Source organism: Erinaceus europaeus, chromosome 9 (genome assembly GCF_950295315.1).
Source record: "Erinaceus europaeus chromosome 9, mEriEur2.1, whole genome shotgun sequence".
Taxonomy (NCBI): domain Eukaryota; kingdom Metazoa; phylum Chordata; class Mammalia; order Eulipotyphla; family Erinaceidae; genus Erinaceus; species Erinaceus europaeus.
Genome location: NC_080170.1, coordinates 23,946,383 through 23,966,892, shown reverse-complemented (window position 1 = coordinate 23,966,892; position 20,510 = coordinate 23,946,383). Strand labels below are relative to the sequence as shown.

The following is a 20,510-nucleotide window of genomic DNA, read 5'->3' as shown; positions in this document are numbered from 1 at the left end:
TATATATATATATATGCAATATGTGATCTAACTGCTTAATCAGTCTAGAAGAAATCTACATCCATGAGTTTACTAATTGATGTGACTATACAGCAATATGATTCAATCTGTCCGGAGGTAAAATATGTTCTGTCAATAGAGAGACATACAAAGATGCACACTACAAACTATTCTGAATAAAGTATGAGTTATTACATGGCAACTACACTAATGTATTTCTTGGTTATAAACATTTTACTTATAGGCAAATATCTTTACTGAAAGTACAAATAGATATGCTAGTGACTATCTTCTATTAAAGTTTGTTCCAATAAGCATTTTCATAGCTCTAAATAATAATGTGCATTAAAAGTCATAAAATGGCAATCTGGAAGAGAAATTCTAATGTGATTGCTGTGCTGTGGTAAATAAAAAGCAACCACTCTGCTCCTTTTGGCATGTGAAACTCAGGTATGGAGAAAGAAAATCCATAAAGAATCTATTGTAATAAAGAATCTATTGAGACAAAGGAAAGAAGAAAAGTTGACTTGGGAAACAGCACACATATCTGAAGCCCAAAAAAGAGAATAAATACGTACGTGAGAGAAAGAAGAAAGAGTGTGTGATTTTTTTTTTTGTAAAGAAAGATGGATAAAAGAAATATGAAGGGAATGATGGAGGAAATAAAGAAAAAAGAGGAGGCCAGGTGGTGGTGCACCTGGTTGAGCTCATGTGTTACAGTGCACAAGGACCCTGGTTCAAGCCCTAGTCCCCACCTGCAAGGGGAAAGCATTGTGAGTGTTGAAGCAGGGCTGCAGGTGTCTCTCTCCCTCTCTATCATCCCGTTCCTTCTCAATTTCTGCCTGTCTTCATTAAATAAATAAATTAAATTAAATTAAATAAAGTAAAAGAGGAAAAGGAGAAGAAGAGTAGAAACAGAATAAAGTATGGTGCTACTGTATATAACTGACTTCACATTCAAAAGAGACTCTATAATGGCAACATACCTTAGTAAAAATTAATTTCTCCTTGACTGATTTCAGTCTGATCAGTAAATGCCAACTAACCACTAAATACTACGCAGTGATTCCTCTTTAACTTCTCTTTTTCTCCAGAACAAAGTTGCGAAGATTGGTACTGACGTTCTGTCAACTAGATATGAAACTCGCTACATCTACGGCCCAATAGCATCAACAATTTGTAAGTTTCTTCTATTACTTACATTGTCCATTTGTCTAATTCTTTATTATAAATATTTTATTGCATACATTGTAAGTGAGGGTGAAAACATCTGTAGTTGCTAATTTATATTCCAGTTTCAAGGTAGATTCTGAATTGTAATACATGAATCTAAGGGATAGGTTCCACTATTTGGAGAAATGAGATCATTCTCTATACAAGAGCAATAGAAGCTAATCAAGACAAATTCACAGTTTAATTTGTCCGCCTTTGTGTTTTGTACCAATATCACTGACCCTCACGGGAACTAATGAGAATCAGAATGAATGATAAATATTTTTAAACCATTTGACTATTTTTTCTTCTCCTCCTCCTTCTCCTCCTTCTTTGTCATCTCCTTCTTCTTTCTTTATTTTTTTTTTATTAATTAACCACACAGTTAATGGTTGCTGACACAATGGGTAAAATTTCTCATCTCACTGTGATAAGTGTCTGCAAAACACTCTCACCTCCAACTTAGGTCCTCAGCAACTTAAGTCTACTACATTCTTTCTTCCTTGGTCTGATCCCCAAACATGCAACCTTTGCCCTAGTGGGTAAGCAAGATTTGGCCACATCAAGCTGTTTCTTGTCCCTTTTATCTTCTCCTTCATTAAATGTTTGTCCGTAACCTGCATAGTGAATTAAGAAGAAAGGCCACCAGTTCACATTCCCTGTCTTTTTTTTTAATATTTATTTATTTATTTATGAGAAAGATAAGAGAGAGAGAGAGAGAGAGAGAATTAGACATCACTCTGGTACATGTGCTGCCGGGGATTGAACTCAGGACTTCATGCTTGAGAGTCCAGTGCTTTATCCACTGCGCCACCTCCCGGACTACTCCCTGTCTTTTATTTGGTAGTCTCTATACCTCTTCCTACTACATTTTTGCTATGTTTAAACTGTGTCTTTTTTGCATATTTGAATTACTGACTTTGATTTCTTGGCCTGGGTTTTGTGTGAGTCTCATTTTATAAGGAGTTAGCAAACTGTCTGCAGAGGGACAGACAGTAAGTAGTAGTGTTAGTTCTCTCTGAGGACTGGCCTCTGTTGCAGCTCCTTAATTGAAGCATTCTTGCTTGATAGGAACTGTAGATAGGACTTAAGCAAATTGGGCATGGCTGCATCCCAACGAACTCTCACTTGCAGAAGCAGAAAGTCAGCACTAGTTTTCCAGCCCTGCAGTATAATAAATACCATTTGTGGTCACTTGTTGAATTTTTCTTACAAATCAGGCACTCTGATTTTCACAATCTCAGTAAATCCTCTTAGCAACCCTCTGAAGTAGGAAGTACTAGTAATTAGCTAAATCAGGGCTCAATTCTAGGTTTGAAAAAAATCACAATCTCTATGACCTTGACCACTGTGCATATTTTTTTCCCATTTGGCTTAGTAGCTAACACAACCCAGCTGTTCTGTTGTTGAGCAACAAAAAGAAATACATTCGGCTTTCACTGAACAGAGACCATAAATTCAGAACCTGAAAAACGAGACTAATTTTTCTATTTTAAGACCCCACTGAACTTAGTTGGGGGAGTATTTAATGTCATGTTGGGGGGGATATAGAAAGCTCTTTGTGGGAGTCGGACGGCAGTGCAGTGGTTAAGCGCACGTGGCACAAAGCGCAAGGACCAACGCAAGGATCCTGTTTCTAGCCCCCAGCTCCCCACCTGCAGGGGAATGGCTTCACAGGTGGTGAAGCAGGTCTGCAGGTGTCTATCTTTCTCTCCCCCTCTCTGTCTTCCCCTCCTCTCTCCATTTCTCTCTGTCCTATACAACAACGACATCAATAATAACTACAACAATAAAAACAACAAGGGCAACAAAAGGGAATAAATAAATATTTTTAAAAAGCTTTTTAAAAAGAAAGTTCTTTGTTATAATGTTTTTTATCTTTTTATTATTATTATTTTTGGATAAAGGCAGAGAAATTGAGAGGGGATGGGGAGATAGAGATAGGGAAAGAGACAGGAAGACACCTGATTCACTACTCATGAAGCTTTCCCCCTGCAGTTGGGGACCAGGCGCTTGAACTCGGGTTCTTGCACACTGTAATGTGTGCGCTTAACCAGGTGCACCACCACCTGGCACCAGAAAGCTCATTTTGTAGAGCGCATTTCTAAAACCTCGTGCCACCATGCCAGGGGAAACCCCAATTCCCCAACCCTCTCTTATCCTGGAAAAGGTGAAACCATTCATGCACAAGGCCCCCCTGATGGCACACAACAATAATAACAAATAAAATTCACCTTTCCTCCGTACCAAGTCTGAGCTTCAGTTGCTCTGTCCTCTCTCTACTAGTTTTCATCTTTGACTTCACTCCCCTAACTTCTGAGTTCTAAAAAACAATTCCATACCATCTTCTTCATCTGTGCATACTGCACCACCACCCACCCTCCATGATGTCAAGTACAGTGTGTAAATGAAAAGCATAACAGGGGCCTGAGCGTACCAGGTTAAGTTCACAAAGTATTAAGTACAAGGACCCATGCAAGGATCCTGGTTCAAGCCCCTGGCTCCCCAACTGCGGGGGGAGGGGGTCACTTCGCAAGGTCCCTCCTCTCTCAATTTCTCTCTGTCCTATCCAATAAAATGGAAAAGTCTACCAGAAGCAGTGATTCATAGTGCAGGCACCAAGCCCCAGCAATAACCCTGGAGACAAAAAATATATATATTTACAACATTTGCATGGACTTGTATAAATTGCATGAGTAGATAACCTATAAAAGTATTGGCCATTTCAATCTTCTTTTTAACAAATTAACACATCCTTAGTGAAATTTCATAATTTCACTAATTGATATAGGAAAAGTTGTACTTGAGAGCTGAATACATTTTTTCTTCTTTTTTATTTTATTGGAGAATTAATGTTTTACATTCAACAGTAAGTACAATAGTTTGTACATGCATAACATTTCTCAGTTTTCCATATAACAATACAACCCCGACAAGGTCCTCAGTCATCCTTCTTGGACCTGTAGAGAGCTGAATACATTATTAAAGTAGTTGGCTTAAACTTTCTTTATCTTCTCACTATAGAAACAGTTTGTCCTGTGAGGGTAGATAGCATAATGGTTATGCAAAGAAACTCTCATACCTGAGGCTGAGAAGTTCCAGGTTCACTTGTCCACACCACCATAAGCCAGAGCTGAGCAATGCTGTGGTGAAAGAGAGAAAGGAAGGGAGGGAGGGAGGGAGGGAGGAAGGGAGGGAGGGAGGGAGGGAGGAAGGAAGGAAGGAAGGAAGGAAGGAAGGAAGGAAGGGAGGGAGGGAGGGAGGGAGGGAGGGAGGGAGAAAGGAAGGAAAAGGAAAAGAAAAAGAAAAAGAAAAAGAAAAAGGAGTTTGCCCTAACTAACAAGGTGGACAGTAATAGACTTGAGCTATTAGAGAGACTGCATTTTCACCTAAGTTCTCTGTACAGGTTTTCAGGTGGCTTTTCACTTGGTTTCTTCAGCTGCAGCCCACTGCTGCCTACACCAATGTGTACCCAGAAAACAGACTCAGTTTAGAAGCCTGGCCTAAGCAAAATGTAGTTCTGAAATTGCAGCACATATTTAAAATGAATGGTGACTTTCAAAGCCATGATTGCTTTCTGCTCTACACTCTATCTAGAGCACGACTCACATTCATTACCACAATTAGCTGTACAGATCATTATTTTCATTGCTATTGTTCAACTAGTTAATCTCCATTTCAAGAATTCATGAGCATTTCTTTCTAATTAAATATTTACTGCTTATGTTTTCCAGACCCGACCTCTGGTTCTTCTTTAGACTGGGCGTATGACCTGGGCATCAAACATACATTTGCCTTTGAGCTCCGAGACAAAGGCAGATTTGGGTTTCTTCTTCCAGAATCTCGATTAAAGTCAACTTGCAAAGAGACCATGCTCGCTGTCAAATTTATTGCTAAGTATATCCTCAGACATGCTTCCTAAAGAATCACCCTCCGTTTAGAAGTCAGCTAACCCACCTTTGTGCCTTTTACCAGAATGTAATCTTTTAATTCTTTTCAGATGCAGCTTTTGCCTCACCTGAATCCATCCCTTTCTTGCTCACTGAGCTCCTACTTTTTTTTTTTTGGCTTGTTTCTTTGTTTTAATTTACCCTCATTAGTACAGCACAGCTTTAAGTGAAAGCTTGTGACTGTCTTCTTTGCTCCAAGTAAAGTCTGATGCCAGCACATAGTATTTTGAACGTTCCAAAAGAAATGAAAAACTTTGGCTTCCCCAGATCAAATTTTCACTGTGAGATTCATCATTTGGCATGCTGCTATGTTAAAAAATAAAGTGCATTCTAGTACTTTAAAAATGTGTCCTCTGTTTTTAATAACTTGAATTTTCCACATTTCCCTATTATCATCCATAATCAAATATCAGCCGCCAGAAAGATGGCTTACTAGCTAGACCATAAGACGTCCTGCAAGAGTTTCCTGATTTAAACCCAAATACTGCATATTTGGAGTGGTTCTTTTGCCTCCCTCGTTGTCCCACCCCATAAAATTAATTAATAAATAAAAATAATCTGGGGGCCAGATGGTGACGCACCTGGTTGAGTGCACATGTTACCTTGCACACAGACCCAGGTTCAGGCCCCCACTCCCACCTGCAGGGGGAAAGCTTCACAAGTGGTGAAGCAGGGCTTCAAGGGTATCTCTCTGTCTCTCTTCCTCACTATCTTCCTCATCCCTCTTGATTTCTCTCTGTCAAATAAACAGATAAAATATTTTAAAAACAGAATAAAGATAATCTGCTAATGCTGCTTATCAATCCAATAACAGATATTTAAACTTCTCGAAGACAAAATTTGCCTAACTAAATATTAATAGAAGTAAACATCGGGGCCAGGTGGTGGCGCACCTGGTTGAGCGTACATGTTACAATGTTCAAGGACCCGGGTTCGAGCCCCCAGCCCCCACCTGCAAAGGGAAAGCTTGTCAAGCTTTCCCTACAAAGGGAAAGCTTGTCAAAGCTTGGTGAAGCAGGACTGCAGGTGTCTCTCTGTCTCTCTCCCCTCATATCACCCCCTTCCCTCTCAATTTCTGACTTTCTCTATCCAATAAATAAAAAAAAAAGATTTAAAAAAGAAGAAGTAGACATTGCTTATATACTCATAAAACAAAAGAATGGTCTAGTAAGAAATGAAGTGACATATGTATGTAGAGATGAATCTCAGGGCTTGTAACAATCAGTCCTGTTTTCATCATATATATATATATATTAACATATATTAAATTTAAAAGAGCCTAACATCACCTGCCATCATCAGAAGAAACCACCTCTTACAACATCTCTAAGCAGTTACATTCAGCTGTGAGCCCTGCCCTCCCAGTAGACATCAAGGGAATCTGGAAATACGGCACAAGTTGAAGAGAAAAAGTCGTGTTGACCAATGACACTCAGAGCAGTGACTTTGTTATTGAATGCCAAAGCTCAGTGCCTGTAACTCAAAAGCCACTATCTGAGAAAGAAGGATTGGTGAGAGGAAAATTGGTTTATTCAGATGCTGAGATGGTAGACCCATGTCTCCAAAAACCATTTAACTGTCAGACTGGAGTTTTAAGGCTTTATAGACACAGAAAAGGAAGGGGAAGTTAAGGAAGTGGTTGTTAAGCTAGTGTAGGTGACGGGTCTGCTCACTAGGTCATGTGTCTGGTTCCATTCGTTACCCTGTTCAACACGGCCTGATAATTTTTTTTTTTTTTGGCTTGTTTTGCTTTTTTGCCTTCAGGGTTATTTCTGGGGCTCGGTGCCTGCACTATGAATCCACTGCTCCTGGTGGCCACTTATTTTTGTTTTGTTTTGTTTTGTTTTTCATTTTCTTATTGGTTAAGACAGAGAGAAATTGAGAAAGGAGAGGAAGATAGAGGAGAGAGAAAGACAGACACCTGCAGATTGTCCACCTTGTGAAGTGGCCCTCCCACCAGTGGGGAGCCGGAGGCTCGAACTGGGATCTTTGTGCTTCATACTATGTGTGCTTAACCTGGTACGCCACCACTTGACTCCCCAGCCTGGCAATTTGTTAAAAGCAAAATGAAGGTAACATTGTTATGGAAGGTTTGCATATGGAGGTCTCCATGCTGAGAATCAGAAACATCCCCAAAGGACATTTCTTCTCTGCTTTCCATCCTTGGCTTGTCCGTGGTTTATCAGGGACACATACACAATTAATGAAGACATTCCTTTCTAGCTGTTATGGTAAAGTAAAGATAGCAAGAGAAAGGAAAGCATGATATCCCCGCTTACTTATTCAACTCAGAAAGGACAAAAAGAAATTGTAACCTTAAAATTTACATAACTAGGAGGTCGGGTGTTAGCGCAGTGGGTTAAGTGTACATGACACCAAGTAAAAGGACCAGCATAATGATCCCGGTTCAAGCTCCTAGCTCCCCACCTGCAGGGGAGTCGCTTCACAGGTAGTGAAGCAGGTCTGCAAGTGTCTATATTTCTCTCCCCCTCTCTGTCTTCCCCTCCTCTCTCCATTTCTCTCTAATGATGACGTCAATAACAACAACAATAATAACTACAACAATAAAACAACAAGGGCAACAAAGGGAATAAATAAATACTTTTTTAAAAGGGAGCATATGTCTTCTCTCTTAAAAAAATAATAACAACAGTAATAACTACAATAAAACAAGGGCAACAAAAGGGAAAATAGAAGAAAATTTACATAACTAGTTATAACTCCAGTGTGTCTTTAAGTGGAAAGAGTGAAACAGATCATCTAACTGTGGAACATTGAGCTGTGCTGACCTATTATGCAGAAACAAAGTCTTACACACAATTTTATGTGAGCCACTGGCTTATCATAAAAATCATGTTGCATTTTTACACAGAAAAACACAAGAAAAAAATGTCATGACTTTTCCTGACAACCCAATACTATATAGCATATGGAATTTATGAACTACGTGATTTAATTTTTATATGTGAGAAAGAAATAGCTTGGATGGCTAAAAATAACTTTTAAAAAAGCCTAGCAAGAACATGCCTTGTAAACATTGATTTAACCGCTGCAGAAAGATAGAAACAGGCTAGGAGTATGGATAGACCTGGCAACATCCATGTCAAGTGGAGAAGCAATACAGAAGCCAGAACTTCCTACTTCTGCACTCCAAAAAGAATTTTTGTCCATATTCCCAAAGGGATAAATTCTAGGGGAGATAACCAGAGGGCTACGGACCCAAAGCATTTGTCACCAGGAACCTTATTTGTATACCATCACTTGAAAGAGGAACAAACCTGGAAAGCTCCAGAAGAAGCCAGATCGTTTCTTTTATCTTTTATTTAAAGAAAAAAGGAAGGACACTGGGGAGAAATAATAGGTGTAGATGTGACTTAGAAAGGAAGAGAAGGGAAGTCGGACTGTAGCGCAGCGGGTTAAGCACAGGTGGCACAAAGCACAAGGACCAGCATAAGGATCCGGTTCAAGCCCCCAGCTCCCCACCTGCAGGGGAGTGAAGCAGGTCTGCAGGTGTCTATCTTTCACAGGCAGTGAAGCAAGTCTGCAGGTGTCTGTCTTTCTCTCCCCTTCTCTGTTTCCCCTTCTCTCTCTATTTCTCTCTGTCCTATCCAGCAACAACTACAACAAGGGCAACAAAAGGAAATAAATAAATATTTAAAAAGGAAAGGAAGAAAAGGCAGCACCTTAGGGGGGGAAATTGGGCAAAAAAAGATAGATAGATAGATAGACAGATAAGCAAACAGATAGACAGATATAAAATCATCCCACATCTGTGACCTTGGGAGAACTACTACAGATTCCAGTGGAGGGGGTTGGGGACACAGAACTCTGGTGGTGGGAATGGTATGGGATTATATCCCTATTATCTTATAATTTTTTAAATCAATATTAAATCACTAATAAAAATGAAAAATCAAAAAATGATTTAATATTGTTTTACAATATTGTAAAATTGTAGGAATAGAACTTCACAGCTGCATATACATGTGTATGAGAATCACTATACCCTTTCAAAATCACTATGCCATCACACCCAAGAGACCCCTCTGCAGACTCCCTTCGTCCTACCTTTCCGTTCCCTCTTATAATCACTCTAGCTTTCACAAAATCATTGCTTATCATAATTGAATAGCTTCTGAATGACATCTCAGGTTACTGAACTTCTTTTATCTCAGATGACTTGCAGGAAATAAAAAAAAAATCTGAAATGGAATTTCCACATTCCAGTTTCTAAAAAATTAACACTTCATCATTCTTCCTTTTCCAATTTTTCATTTGTTTGTTTGTTTGTTTTTACCAAAGCAAACTCTGACTTACGGTAGTGCAGGGAGATTAAATCCGGGACCTTTTCCAGTTTTCTTCCTACCAAATTCACCCAAGTGGCATTTATCTCTGTTTGCAGAGAATGTTTCCTCTCCTTTCAGTGGTGACAAGCAGAAAATTATGAGTGGAACTTAAATGAAGAGTCACACATATATACATGCGACCTTTACATTAGAGTATGCTGTTATTTAAGATCACATTCAAAGCAACATTTGTGAAATACTGCAGATAAAATGAATACTTGGCAATATATCACAGGTTATGCCTTCACACTTCTTTCTCCTTTTTGACACAATTGTATTTCATGATTAAAATACGAAGCCATTTTTCTGTAATCAGTTAAAATGAGTCATAATAGCATCTTGAAATTTTCAGCAGCATGGAGGCTACTGTCAGAAATTCCTTAGGCAAAGCTTTTGAGAAACTCTCTTGCATTTCATTGTCACAAAAACTCATTATGCCAGGATAGATCTAAGACTGCCTGAGAACATTCATCGAAAGGTTCTAATTTTGTCATAAAAATTTGCTCTCATATGAACTTAGCATAAAAAGGTCTCCGTCCAGAAAACAGGAATTGAAATGGATTGATTATCATTTGAACTGCTTTCTTGCTCACTTATCCTTCAATTACAAGCCTTAAGTTCACTGGTGTCAAGAGAGGTTAAGCCAGAGGGGGAGGAAAACTGTAAAACCATTTTTGAAATATGTGAGGGAAATTTGACACTTAATGTTCCAATTGCATTATTATTGCCATTATATCACTGGAGTGTGTATTGATTCATTTTTCCATTGCGGATTAAAGTCTTAAAAGACTATTCATGAAACAAAGAAAAGAATCAATATCACTTCAGAAATTACACTGCCAAAACCCAAGGGGGGTTTGTTGTTTGTTTGTTTGTTTGTTTGTTTTTGCTTGCTTGTTTGCTTTGTTTTGTTTTCTGTTTTAAAAAATCTCTAACTGCTATGAAAGAAAAAAAAATATCTATGCTTTGGAAAACTCAAATTCCAAGAGGTAATTAAAATTTTAATGGGACAATGCAATGAGGAGGGTGAGAAAAAAAAGTTTTGAGACTCACAGTCATTCTAACAGCAATGAGCATATAAGAAGTAACATCTGTATGGCGAAGATAATTTTTAAATTGCCTTTAGTTTCATGTTGCCTCTGATGGCAACAACTAAGATATAAAATGAGGAACATGGAAAGCCATCGTGTGTGTGTGTGTGGGGTTTTTTTTGTTTTAAGATTTATTTTATTTATATGCATGAAATAGTTTCACATGAGACAGAGAGAGATGCCAAAGTACACATGCCCTAGGGATCAAACTGGGAGCCTCGGGCATTTGAAAAGCTATTGTCACTCCCATTTTACATATTAGAAACTATGGCTCAGGGGCTGAGTGGTGACACACCTGACTGAGCACACATTTTACAATGTGGAAGGGCCCAGGTTTGAGCCCTTGGTCTCCATCTGCAAGAGGAAAGCTTCACGAGTGGTGAAGCAGTGTTACAGCTGTTTCTCTGTCTCTCTATCTCCCCCTTCCGCTCAATTTCTGGCTGTCTTTACCCAATAAATAAATTAAAATGATTTAAAAATTCAACAAAAAAGGGAGTTGGGCTGTAGCACAGCGGGTTAAGTGCAGGTGGTGCAAAGTGCAAGCACCGGCTTAAGGATCCCAGTTCGAGCCCCCGGCTCCCCACCTGCAGGGAAGTCTCTTCACAGGCTGTGAAGCAGGTCTGCAAGTGTCTCTATTTCTCTCTCCCTCTCTGTCTTCTCCTCCTCTCTCCATTTCTCTCTGTCCTATCCAACAACAAAGACATCAATAACTACAACAATAAAAAAACAAGGGCAACAAAAGGGAATAACTAACTAACTAAATATATATATTTTTAAAAAGCCCAATGCTTTATCACTATGCTGCCTCCCTGGGCCACAAGCACCATATTTTTTAAAAAACTAAACAAAAAAGAAAACAATGATGGGGTGGGGGTGGCACCCTGGGTTAAGTGCACACATTACCATGCACAAGGACCCAGATTCAAGGCCCGCTCCCCACTTGCAGGGGGAACACTTCACAGCTGCTCAAGTAGATCTGCAAGTGTTTCTCTTTCTCTCTCCCTCTCTAACCCCCTCCTCTCTCAATTTCTCTGTCCTACCCAATAAAAAATTTAAAAAAGGAGAAGAACCCATGACTCAAAGGGCCCATGTGACTTGCAAATTTATAGAGCTGAAGACTGAAAGTAGATTTTCACAATCGAACCTCAAGTTCTTTTCACTATACTACTGCCCGCTGGCAAAGTTCTCTGCAAAGTGGAGAAAGAGGTGGTTATCCAATTTCTGAGTCATCAAAATTAGCTCGTAATTCTCAGCCTAGCAAAAGGTGTGCCATCACAACAGCCCAGCAGATCCACATCTGGATGATGGGCAGCAGGGATTCTCACGTTTGAACACACATCACAACCACTCAGGGGAGCTTACTTTGAAAGGTCATCATTTGTGGACTGGGAGGCGTTGCTACAGAAGCATGAGGTACTAAACTCCATCCCAGGTACTGTACATGCCAGAGTGATGTTCTTATTCTCCCTTCCTTGCTCTCTCATTAATAAATAAATCTTTTTCTAAAAAAACTCATCATTTTAACTCCCCCCCCCCAGAATTTCTGAAACAAATATATCTGAAATGGAGCAAATGAATTTTCTTCTTTTTTAAAAAAATATTTATTTATTCCCTTTTGTTGTCCTTGTTTTACTGTTGTAGTTATTGTTGTTGTTGTCATCATTGTTGAATAGGACACAGAGAAATGGAGAGAGGAGGGGAAGAAAGAGAGGGGGAAAGCAAGATAGATACCTGCAGACCTGCTTCACCGCTTATGAAGCGACTCCCTTGCAGGTGGGGAGCCAGGGGCTTGAACCGGGATCCTTATGCTGGTCCTTGTTTTTGGCGCCATGTGCGTTTAACCTGCTGCGCTACTGCCTGACTCCCCTTCTTTTTTTTTTTAAGATGTATTTTTTTTGAGAGAGGGTACTGTGGATCAAACCCATGACCTGTATTCTTATTTGAGTCCTGTACTCTTATTACTAAGCTACTTCTCCAACTACAAAAATTTTCATTTTTATGGAGTTCTCAATAATTCTGCTCTTGTAAGAACTACAGATACAAAATAATTCCAACATTTCCTTCAGTCTTAATGATTGCATTTTTCAGTAATTTTAATGATCTTTATCAGACTGTACAGTTTATTAGCAGAAATAACTGACTCATATTTTCTTCAATTAAAATTATATAAAAATAAAACATATGGAATGGAATCATATTTCTGATTCAATTCTTATTGTCTACAAAAATGTCTGTGGAACCACAGAGGCTAGTGTTTGAAGACAGATTTACATTCATTAAATACATTACACGTGAAAGCAGTTTAAAAAGACATAAATAAGTAAACCAAAGAACCTTTGTTTTGCAATCTTGTTGCTTCTCAGATTTTAAGATCACTAGCAGTAATCTATTTTTATTATTCCTATTCATATTTTATTCACTAATTTGATTTTTTTATTTATTCCCTTTTGTTGTCCTTGTTTTTTATTGTTGTAGCTATTATTGTTATTGTTACTGATGTTGTTGTTGTTGGATAGGACAGAGAGAAATCTACAGAGAAGGGGAAGACAGAGAGGGGGAGAGAAAGATAGACACCTGCAGATCTGCTACACCACCTGTGAAGCAACTCCCCTGCAGGTGGGGAGCCAGGGGCTCGAACCGGGATCCATACGCCAGTCTTTGCACTTTGTGTCATGTGCGCTTAACCTGCTGCGCTACCTACCACCCGACTCCCTAATTTGAATTTTTAAATGTGCTAGGTTTCGCTATGTTAAATATCACATCCAAATCCATTTTTAGGACATACAAAACAAAAGTGATTTCCACTCAGGCACCAATTCACTCTGTCTTTATCCAACCAGGGACACTCCAGTTGAAAAGCCACTGTACAAAGTCCTGTGGCAGTGAGAGTAGCTTTCTTACTATTAAAACTCAGCAGACCTTGTGAGAAGTTCTTGCGGAAGTATTTTTGGAGTTAAAGGCATTGTTTCATGACGCCTGAGGGAAGGACTCCAGCTGATCTGGCTCTTTGGCTGTCATTGGAAAAAGCTCAGGCAGGGTAATGGGATAATCTGACGACTTTCCTGTGTTCAGGCATCCCTTGATATAGCCACTTGACAAAGCGCAATTGTACCTGCTCCAATTACATTTTTTTTACAAAGGCAGAGGAATGAAGCAAGGTAAGGTACAAGTGTCTGGTAGTTTTTTGGTCAGGTAGGAAAAAAAAAATTAAAAAGTCAGATTTTTCCTAGTCCTTTCTCTAAAATATCTACCCTCTTCCAGAATTAAAGTATTTTGCCTCTAAGCTTCATCTTAACTCAATAGTTCATTGTATTTAGTCTATAAAAAAGCAAATTTTTGAGCTGAGTGGCCTTGTCTCTCACTTTGGACAAGACAGTCTTGTGATTTTGGCATGTTTAGTTTAATTCTGTTTACTTTTTTATTTAAGTAAATTTATTATATTTTAGGTTAAAAGGGAAGTTAAAGATCAATTATTCCCTTATCTTATTTAAACCAAATAGGCCTTTGATACACACAGGTCAAAAAACTTAAGGGAGGACACAAGAATAGCATTTGAATGAATACCAAATGTCACTCAAACGTAGCTTTGAAGAGAGACTTCCCTACCCAGGAGCCACAGCCCATAGCCCCACCTGTAAAGCCTTTAGTGTTATGTTTCACATAACAGTGTCTTGTTGCTGAGGACTTATTCTGATGCAGTCTCCGCCCCCAGGTTTTCCTATGCCTCGCTAAATCCTAGAGTGCCCCCTTTCAACCAATCCTGGCCCTACACGTCACCCCTGGTTGCCGCCCAATAAAAAGCCCCCTCACCCCTCCCCTCGCTCTCTCTGGGCTCTCGGCTCTCCCTCTCTGAGGTCTCGCTCCCTGCTCTCCCCCCGTGGTCGGCCATTGCTGGCTGGCTCCACGTGGTCTGAACCAAACCTCCCCCCCATCCTATAATAAAGATCTGTGTACCCCTTTGCTCTGGACGTCCGCTCTCTTCTCCGCGGTGCAGCCCGACACCAGACCACCTCAACAACATCTGGCGCCCAACGTGGGGCACGAACCCACGACCCTGAGATTAAGAGTCTCATGCTCTACCGACTGAGCTAGCCGGGCATGTCTCAAGTTTGGTAATACTAACTTAACGGTCAGAAGTGTAACCCTACAGCTACACTTTTACCAGACAAGGTAAATATTAATAGTTAAGGTAACTTACTATTTAGGTAAAAGTCTAAATGTTCAACGTGACTATTCATTCCCAAAACTAAACTATATAAATTTAATATACAGGACACCTTTGAAGGGCCCCCAAAGGTGCCCTGTAAACTATCTTGTGGAAATTAATCCACAACAGATCTGGCATCAATCTGGCACTGTAAACGTTAAAATCATTGTCACGAATATGCGTTAACTCTCTAAGCAATTTGAGTCTGTTTAAAATACATATTTTAGCTAAAATTGGTCTCAAGATCCTGCGGTAGAGGCTGCTACAGGAGGTCACATTAGATGACCTTTTAATAAATCATAAAGAGATTCTAAACCAATTATAATCATCGAGGTATCAACTATAACAAACCTATAACTTGTTACCAGTTCAAATTAACCACGAGAAGCAGATTGTTTGTGTTTCTTTCACAGGAATCCCAGAAAAACCATCTGAACCCCTGCACACCCTGACGTCACTCACTAGATGGCACGACTACCGTGGCACACCCCCCGAAACCCTAGATGTCACTCAACGTGATCTGAAGAACCTGATACACGAATTCCAAGGACAGAACTTTCTTCATGCCTGGTTACCGTTCCTGCTTCTGACCTGCTTGTTACGTGTTGGCAGTTCCAGCTAGCTATCTACAAAAGAGCAACATTCCAGCGGCTGACCTCCCTCATGCAGCGTTGCATCCCCTGCCAATTCCTCCCCTAGCCATCTACTTTGGACTGAGACTTGTATCGGACTTTCTGACATACCCTATATACATTTTACACAATTTTGAAGCAGCTTATTTCCCTTCACGCTGCTGGTTTTTCATAGACTAATCCTGAGTAATTCATAGACTTTACAGACTGTTGCCTTGAGGACTATACAATGCCAAATAGCCCCTCTGTTTGGTGGGTCATGCCTCCTGCCGCCCCCTCATTATGTACCCTTGCCCTTTTCCCCACTCAAGCAGGGAATGTTCCTTTACACACCAATCCTTCCCTTCACACCCCACTGACTTTTACTTCTCCCCTTCGTGTCCCTTCCTATTTTGTTATGTCATTTAGGCTTATGTCCAAAAGGTTTCTGCCCCATGATAGTCTTTTATAGACTTTGTACATCTTATGCAATTACTAGATAGAAAGATAGAAAAGATGTAGAGATACTGTGAAGAGATGGTTGAGCAGGCTGCGCTTAAACCTATGAGATGAGTCTCTCCAGGTAAGTCTCTCTCTCTGAAGAGGGGTTGAGCACAGGAGGACATTTAAATCTCACAAGGTTGGCAGCCATTTAAGCCTTCCCTCCTCCACAGAAAGTCCTACATCTTCCCACCTGAGCATGGCATTCCTCCAAAACATTTAAGCATGCTCCATTTTTCTTTACTGTGTCCATTTAGATATAAAGGGATAGGAGGAGATGTTGCTGAGGACTTATTCTGATGCAGTCTCCGCCCCCAGGTTTTCCTATGCCTCGCTAAATCCTAGAGTGCCCCCTTTCAACCAATCCTGGCCCTACACGTCACCCCTGGTTGCCGCCCAATAAAAAGCCCCCTCACCCCTCCCCTCGCTCTCTCTGGGCTCTCGGCTCTCCCTCTCTGAGGTCTCGCTCCCTGCTCTCCCCCCGTGGTCGGCCATTGCTGGCTGGCTCCACGTGGTCTGAACCAAACCTCCCCCCCATCCTATAATAAAGATCTGTGTACCCCTTTGCTCTGGACGTCCGCTCTCTTCTCCGCGGTGCAGCCCGACACCAGACCACCTCAACAACAGTGTCTGTATCACATAGTTATTGTGAAAAATTTTAAATAAGCGTAGAAAGCATACAGGTTATAGTTGTTTGGGTTTGCTCAATAGTAAGGTACTTTCCAGAACTCAAAACAGAGACCACTGGCCACCGAGATGCACTGAAGTATTTCTCCAGCAAAAATACAGGAGTCTTCCCTGTTGTGAATTTGCTAGAAACTATTTTCACCAATTAAATTATGTTCATATCAATAATTCCTGATAGCTATTGCTTTGCTAATTTTTTATTGCTTTGCTACTGTGTGTTAAAGATTTCACAGAAAGGCTGTAAGTCATGCTTTCCATGAACCCTGAGAGCTAAATCTCATTGTCGTCACTCCATTTCAACAGAAGCCCACATGAAAGCAGAGAGCAGTTAAATAACCAACTCAAGGTCAAAGAGCTAATAAATGATGAGATGGGGAAGCTGGAGCCTTCAGTGTTTTTCATCAGTACACTGAACTCTTTCTATTCAATGTGTGGGCCTCAGATCAAGGGCCTCAACCTCACCTGGGAGGGAGCCTGTTAGAAACCAGGGTGGCAGCACCACATTCACGGAGACTCACCCACCACAGCTGGTGCCAAAACACTGCTCCACTGCCTGAGATGTTTACAGCTGGAGAGAGATTTAAATCTAGACCATTGCTGGCACTGACAGGATCTCATGCCTGAGAGAATCAAGTGCCCAGGCCCTCAAAAAGCTACACCGAGACTTATTAAAAGAGACAAAAATTGAACTAAGTAGATCAACAACTAGAACTAAACGACATCCCAGAGGTCATGTTTTGGTGAAATCGAGAGGAACAGAGAGGGAGGAGAGACAGCATAGCATCAGTCCGTAACTCCTGAAGCTTCTTGCCCCACTTCAGGAAACTCCCATTTGGTAGCCTGAAATAACGTGCTTACTCTACCACGTAAGCCACCACCCAAGCCCAGAAACATTTGTTCTTAAAAAGCAAACTTGAGATCTTTTTTTTATTTCACCAATACATATGTACTTGAATTATGGTCAAAATCATCTCTTTTTTCCCCAAATATAAATGCAGCAGAAACCAGGAAGGGTAGAGTTTCACAAACACAGAAGCACTGTGAGAAGAAATTTTTAAGCTGATCTACTTTTTGAGCTGTTCAAGTTCTTGGCTTTCACATAAAACCAAAAATAGAGGTGGGGTAGGGTGGAAGGGAGAAGGCTCCTAAGCAGGAAACGTATGTTTAGCACCCATTTAGAGTTTTGAATACAAATATAAATTAACAAGTATTTAATGTTCTTTTCAAAAACACTCCGCAGTGATAGTCTATCAAGCACTCGTCCCGAAAGCTGAAAGCACAGCAATAAAATCTCATTTCAGGCTGAACCCAGAAACACAAAGTCAGAAGTGATGAAGCCATTATCGTTTGCGAGATTAAAAACACTCAGTCTCAATAACAACTCAGACCCAGTTCAGAGTAACAGCTTCAGTCTATCAGAGTAAATATTTTATGTGCCAAAATATGTTGGAGATATAGTCTGTACCAAATTATGTGTTTAATTAGTTGCATTTCATCAGATGCCATTATACCAAGGCTTGCTCTTCTCTGTGACATCTTTTGTTTTCCTCTTTATCAACTGAGTAAAACAGTCACTGGAAACAACAGCATTTGGAAAACAAGACTATTACTCCATCTTCAATATTCCTCAGCTGAACTCTAAAAATCTCCCTTGTCATAATGCTCTTTCTAAACAGTGAATAAATGGTGTGTTTTCCATTAAATTTTAATCAGATTTTTTTAGTGTGTCATTTGTTTATTTTTGGATAGAGACAGAAAGAAATTGAGAGGGGAGGGAGAGGTAGAAAAGGAGAGTGAAAAAAGACATACCTTCAGCATTGCTTCACCACCTGTGAAGCTTCCCGACCTGCAAGTGGGGACTGGGGGCTTGAACCTGGGTCTTTGCACACTGGAACATGTGCATTCTACTAAGTGCACCACCGCCAAGCCCTACCTTAAGTCATATTTTCAAGTTTTGAGTTCTGAGTGTCACTGCTGACATGCTGGGCTCCAGTCAGACAGAACAGACATAGCTGGAATTCCATGCCAGGTACTTTTTATTCCCATTTTAATTAACCTCCCAATAATATTATGGGACAGGTGTAATCAGCTAATATTTTACAAAGGAGGAAACTAAGATCTAGAAAACAGAGAGACTCACCCACAGTCTTCATCACAAGACAGGTGGCATAAGGACTTGATAATACCCAGTCTGAGGCCCTACAAGACACCTTCTAGAAGTGACCGTCAACCCTTGTCGTTCAAAACCGCCTAGAGAGGCAAGGGAACTGTTTCCTGGGGAACAGAAGGAGAACTGGCCAGTGAGGACACACAAGCACTGAATAACAAAAGGAAAACTGAGCAGCCATCCCAGCCACACTTTGACTCCTGCCTCTACCCCACTGTGGTCCCAGGAAAACAAGTGGTGACAAACAAGTGCTTCCCTAATAATGAAGAGGAGAGAGGAGTGTGGCTTCTCAGAGTACAGGTGCCCCTAAGAACTGATCGCCTTCATCCAGCAGGTCCATGACAGCTACTTCCCAGTGAATTTCAGCACGGTCAGTCACATAGTAGCTTAGACCTAAGAAACCTAAGAATATGGATTGTAGCATGGCTGCCTGACCCAGTGAAAGCGTGTTCTTTATGGTCGTAGCCACCTCTGCGGCTCTAACCCAGGGTTGCCAGGAACCTGGAAACTGAGCTCCCCACACACAGATAAGCCTCCTAGCCTCTCCAAGGACACTGCTGAGTGTCATCCTCTCTCCTCTGCAAATGCAGCATTTGGACCTACATTCACACTTCAACTCCGTGATCAACTGTTTCCTCTTTTTTTTTCTTTTTTTTTTTTTGAGGGTTACGGTTTACAGTCTAGTCTTTAACACATAGGCACAACCTCTCATCTCCCTTTGGTTGGTGTCTAGGAGACACCGCAGGACCCTGACTCCTCCCCCAAAGTCCTTTGCTTTGGTGCAGTCCCATCTTTTGCCTGTACTGTTCTCTGCTCTTAAGTCCCACCTACTCGTGAGCTCATTCAGTTTTGGCCTTTCTCTGTCTGGCATGTCTCACTCAACATAATGCCTTCAACTGTTTCCTCTTAAAGTCTATCAGTTCCCATAAGTGGGCTGGACCATGTGCTGCCCAAAGAGGAAGAGGAGCACATTTTAAAATGACACATGTAGGGCTGGAGTTAAGAGCCCATGGAGTAGAGCACCTGCCTGGCTATTGGTCCACAAGCAGTGAAGCAGTGAAGCAGGTGTCTTTATTTCTCTCCCCCTGCCTTCTCCTCCTCTCTCAATTTCTCTCTGTCCTATCCAACAACAACAGCAGCAGCAACTCAGGCATCCAAGTTCGACATCCTCGAGGAAACACTCACGAAAGACATGTCTCTGATATCTGACTACTGTAAAAAATGGCGACTAATCCCTAGCACTGCAAAAACGGTATCATCTGTTTTCCATCTACACCATGCCTCGGCCTCGCGTGAGCTTAATGTGCAGCTTGGCAATACGAGAATCCGGCATGAAGCCCAGCCAGTCTATCTTGGCGTTACTCTCGATCACACTCTGTCATTTCACAAACATCTCATAAAAACTGCAGCAAAGGTGGGCGCGAGGAATAACATCATTGCAAGACTGGCCAGCTCCTCATGGGGCGCGAGCGCTTCCACACTACGATCATCCTCTCTGGCATTATGCTATTCCACTGCAGAATACTGTGCCCCAGTATGGTTCCGTAGCCCCCGTGTCCACTTGGTTAATTCCAAATTATATTCCTCTATGAGGATAATTTCTGGAACCATCCATTCCACCCCGGTTCCATGGCTGCCAGTTCTTAGCAACATCTCCCTGCCAGATATTCGTCGGGATGTGCGCCGCTATGTTCCATCGCTGGGGAGCCAGAGATGACCCGAACTGCCCCTGCGGCTA

At 41.0% G+C, this 20,510-nt stretch overlaps 1 protein-coding gene across 2 annotated transcripts in view; it reads left to right on the top strand.

Annotated features, from left to right (window-relative positions):
* Positions 1 to 5,507, top strand: part of CPA3 (carboxypeptidase A3) — a 31,764-nt gene extending 26,257 nt beyond the window's left edge. The window contains exons 10-12 of one of the 2 annotated variants that reach the window (XM_060197545.1): positions 1,095 to 1,179; positions 4,947 to 5,109; positions 5,213 to 5,507. In XM_060197545.1, coding sequence (XP_060053528.1) covers positions 1,095 to 1,179; positions 4,947 to 5,109; positions 5,213 to 5,234 — 270 coding nt within the window. In that variant the 3' untranslated portion in view covers positions 5,235 to 5,507. Of the gene's footprint in view, positions 1 to 1,094; positions 1,180 to 4,946 lie in introns of both variants that reach the window. The other variant, XM_007518064.3, reaches the window with a different exon arrangement.
* Positions 5,508 to 20,510: the final 15,003 nt, after the last annotated feature.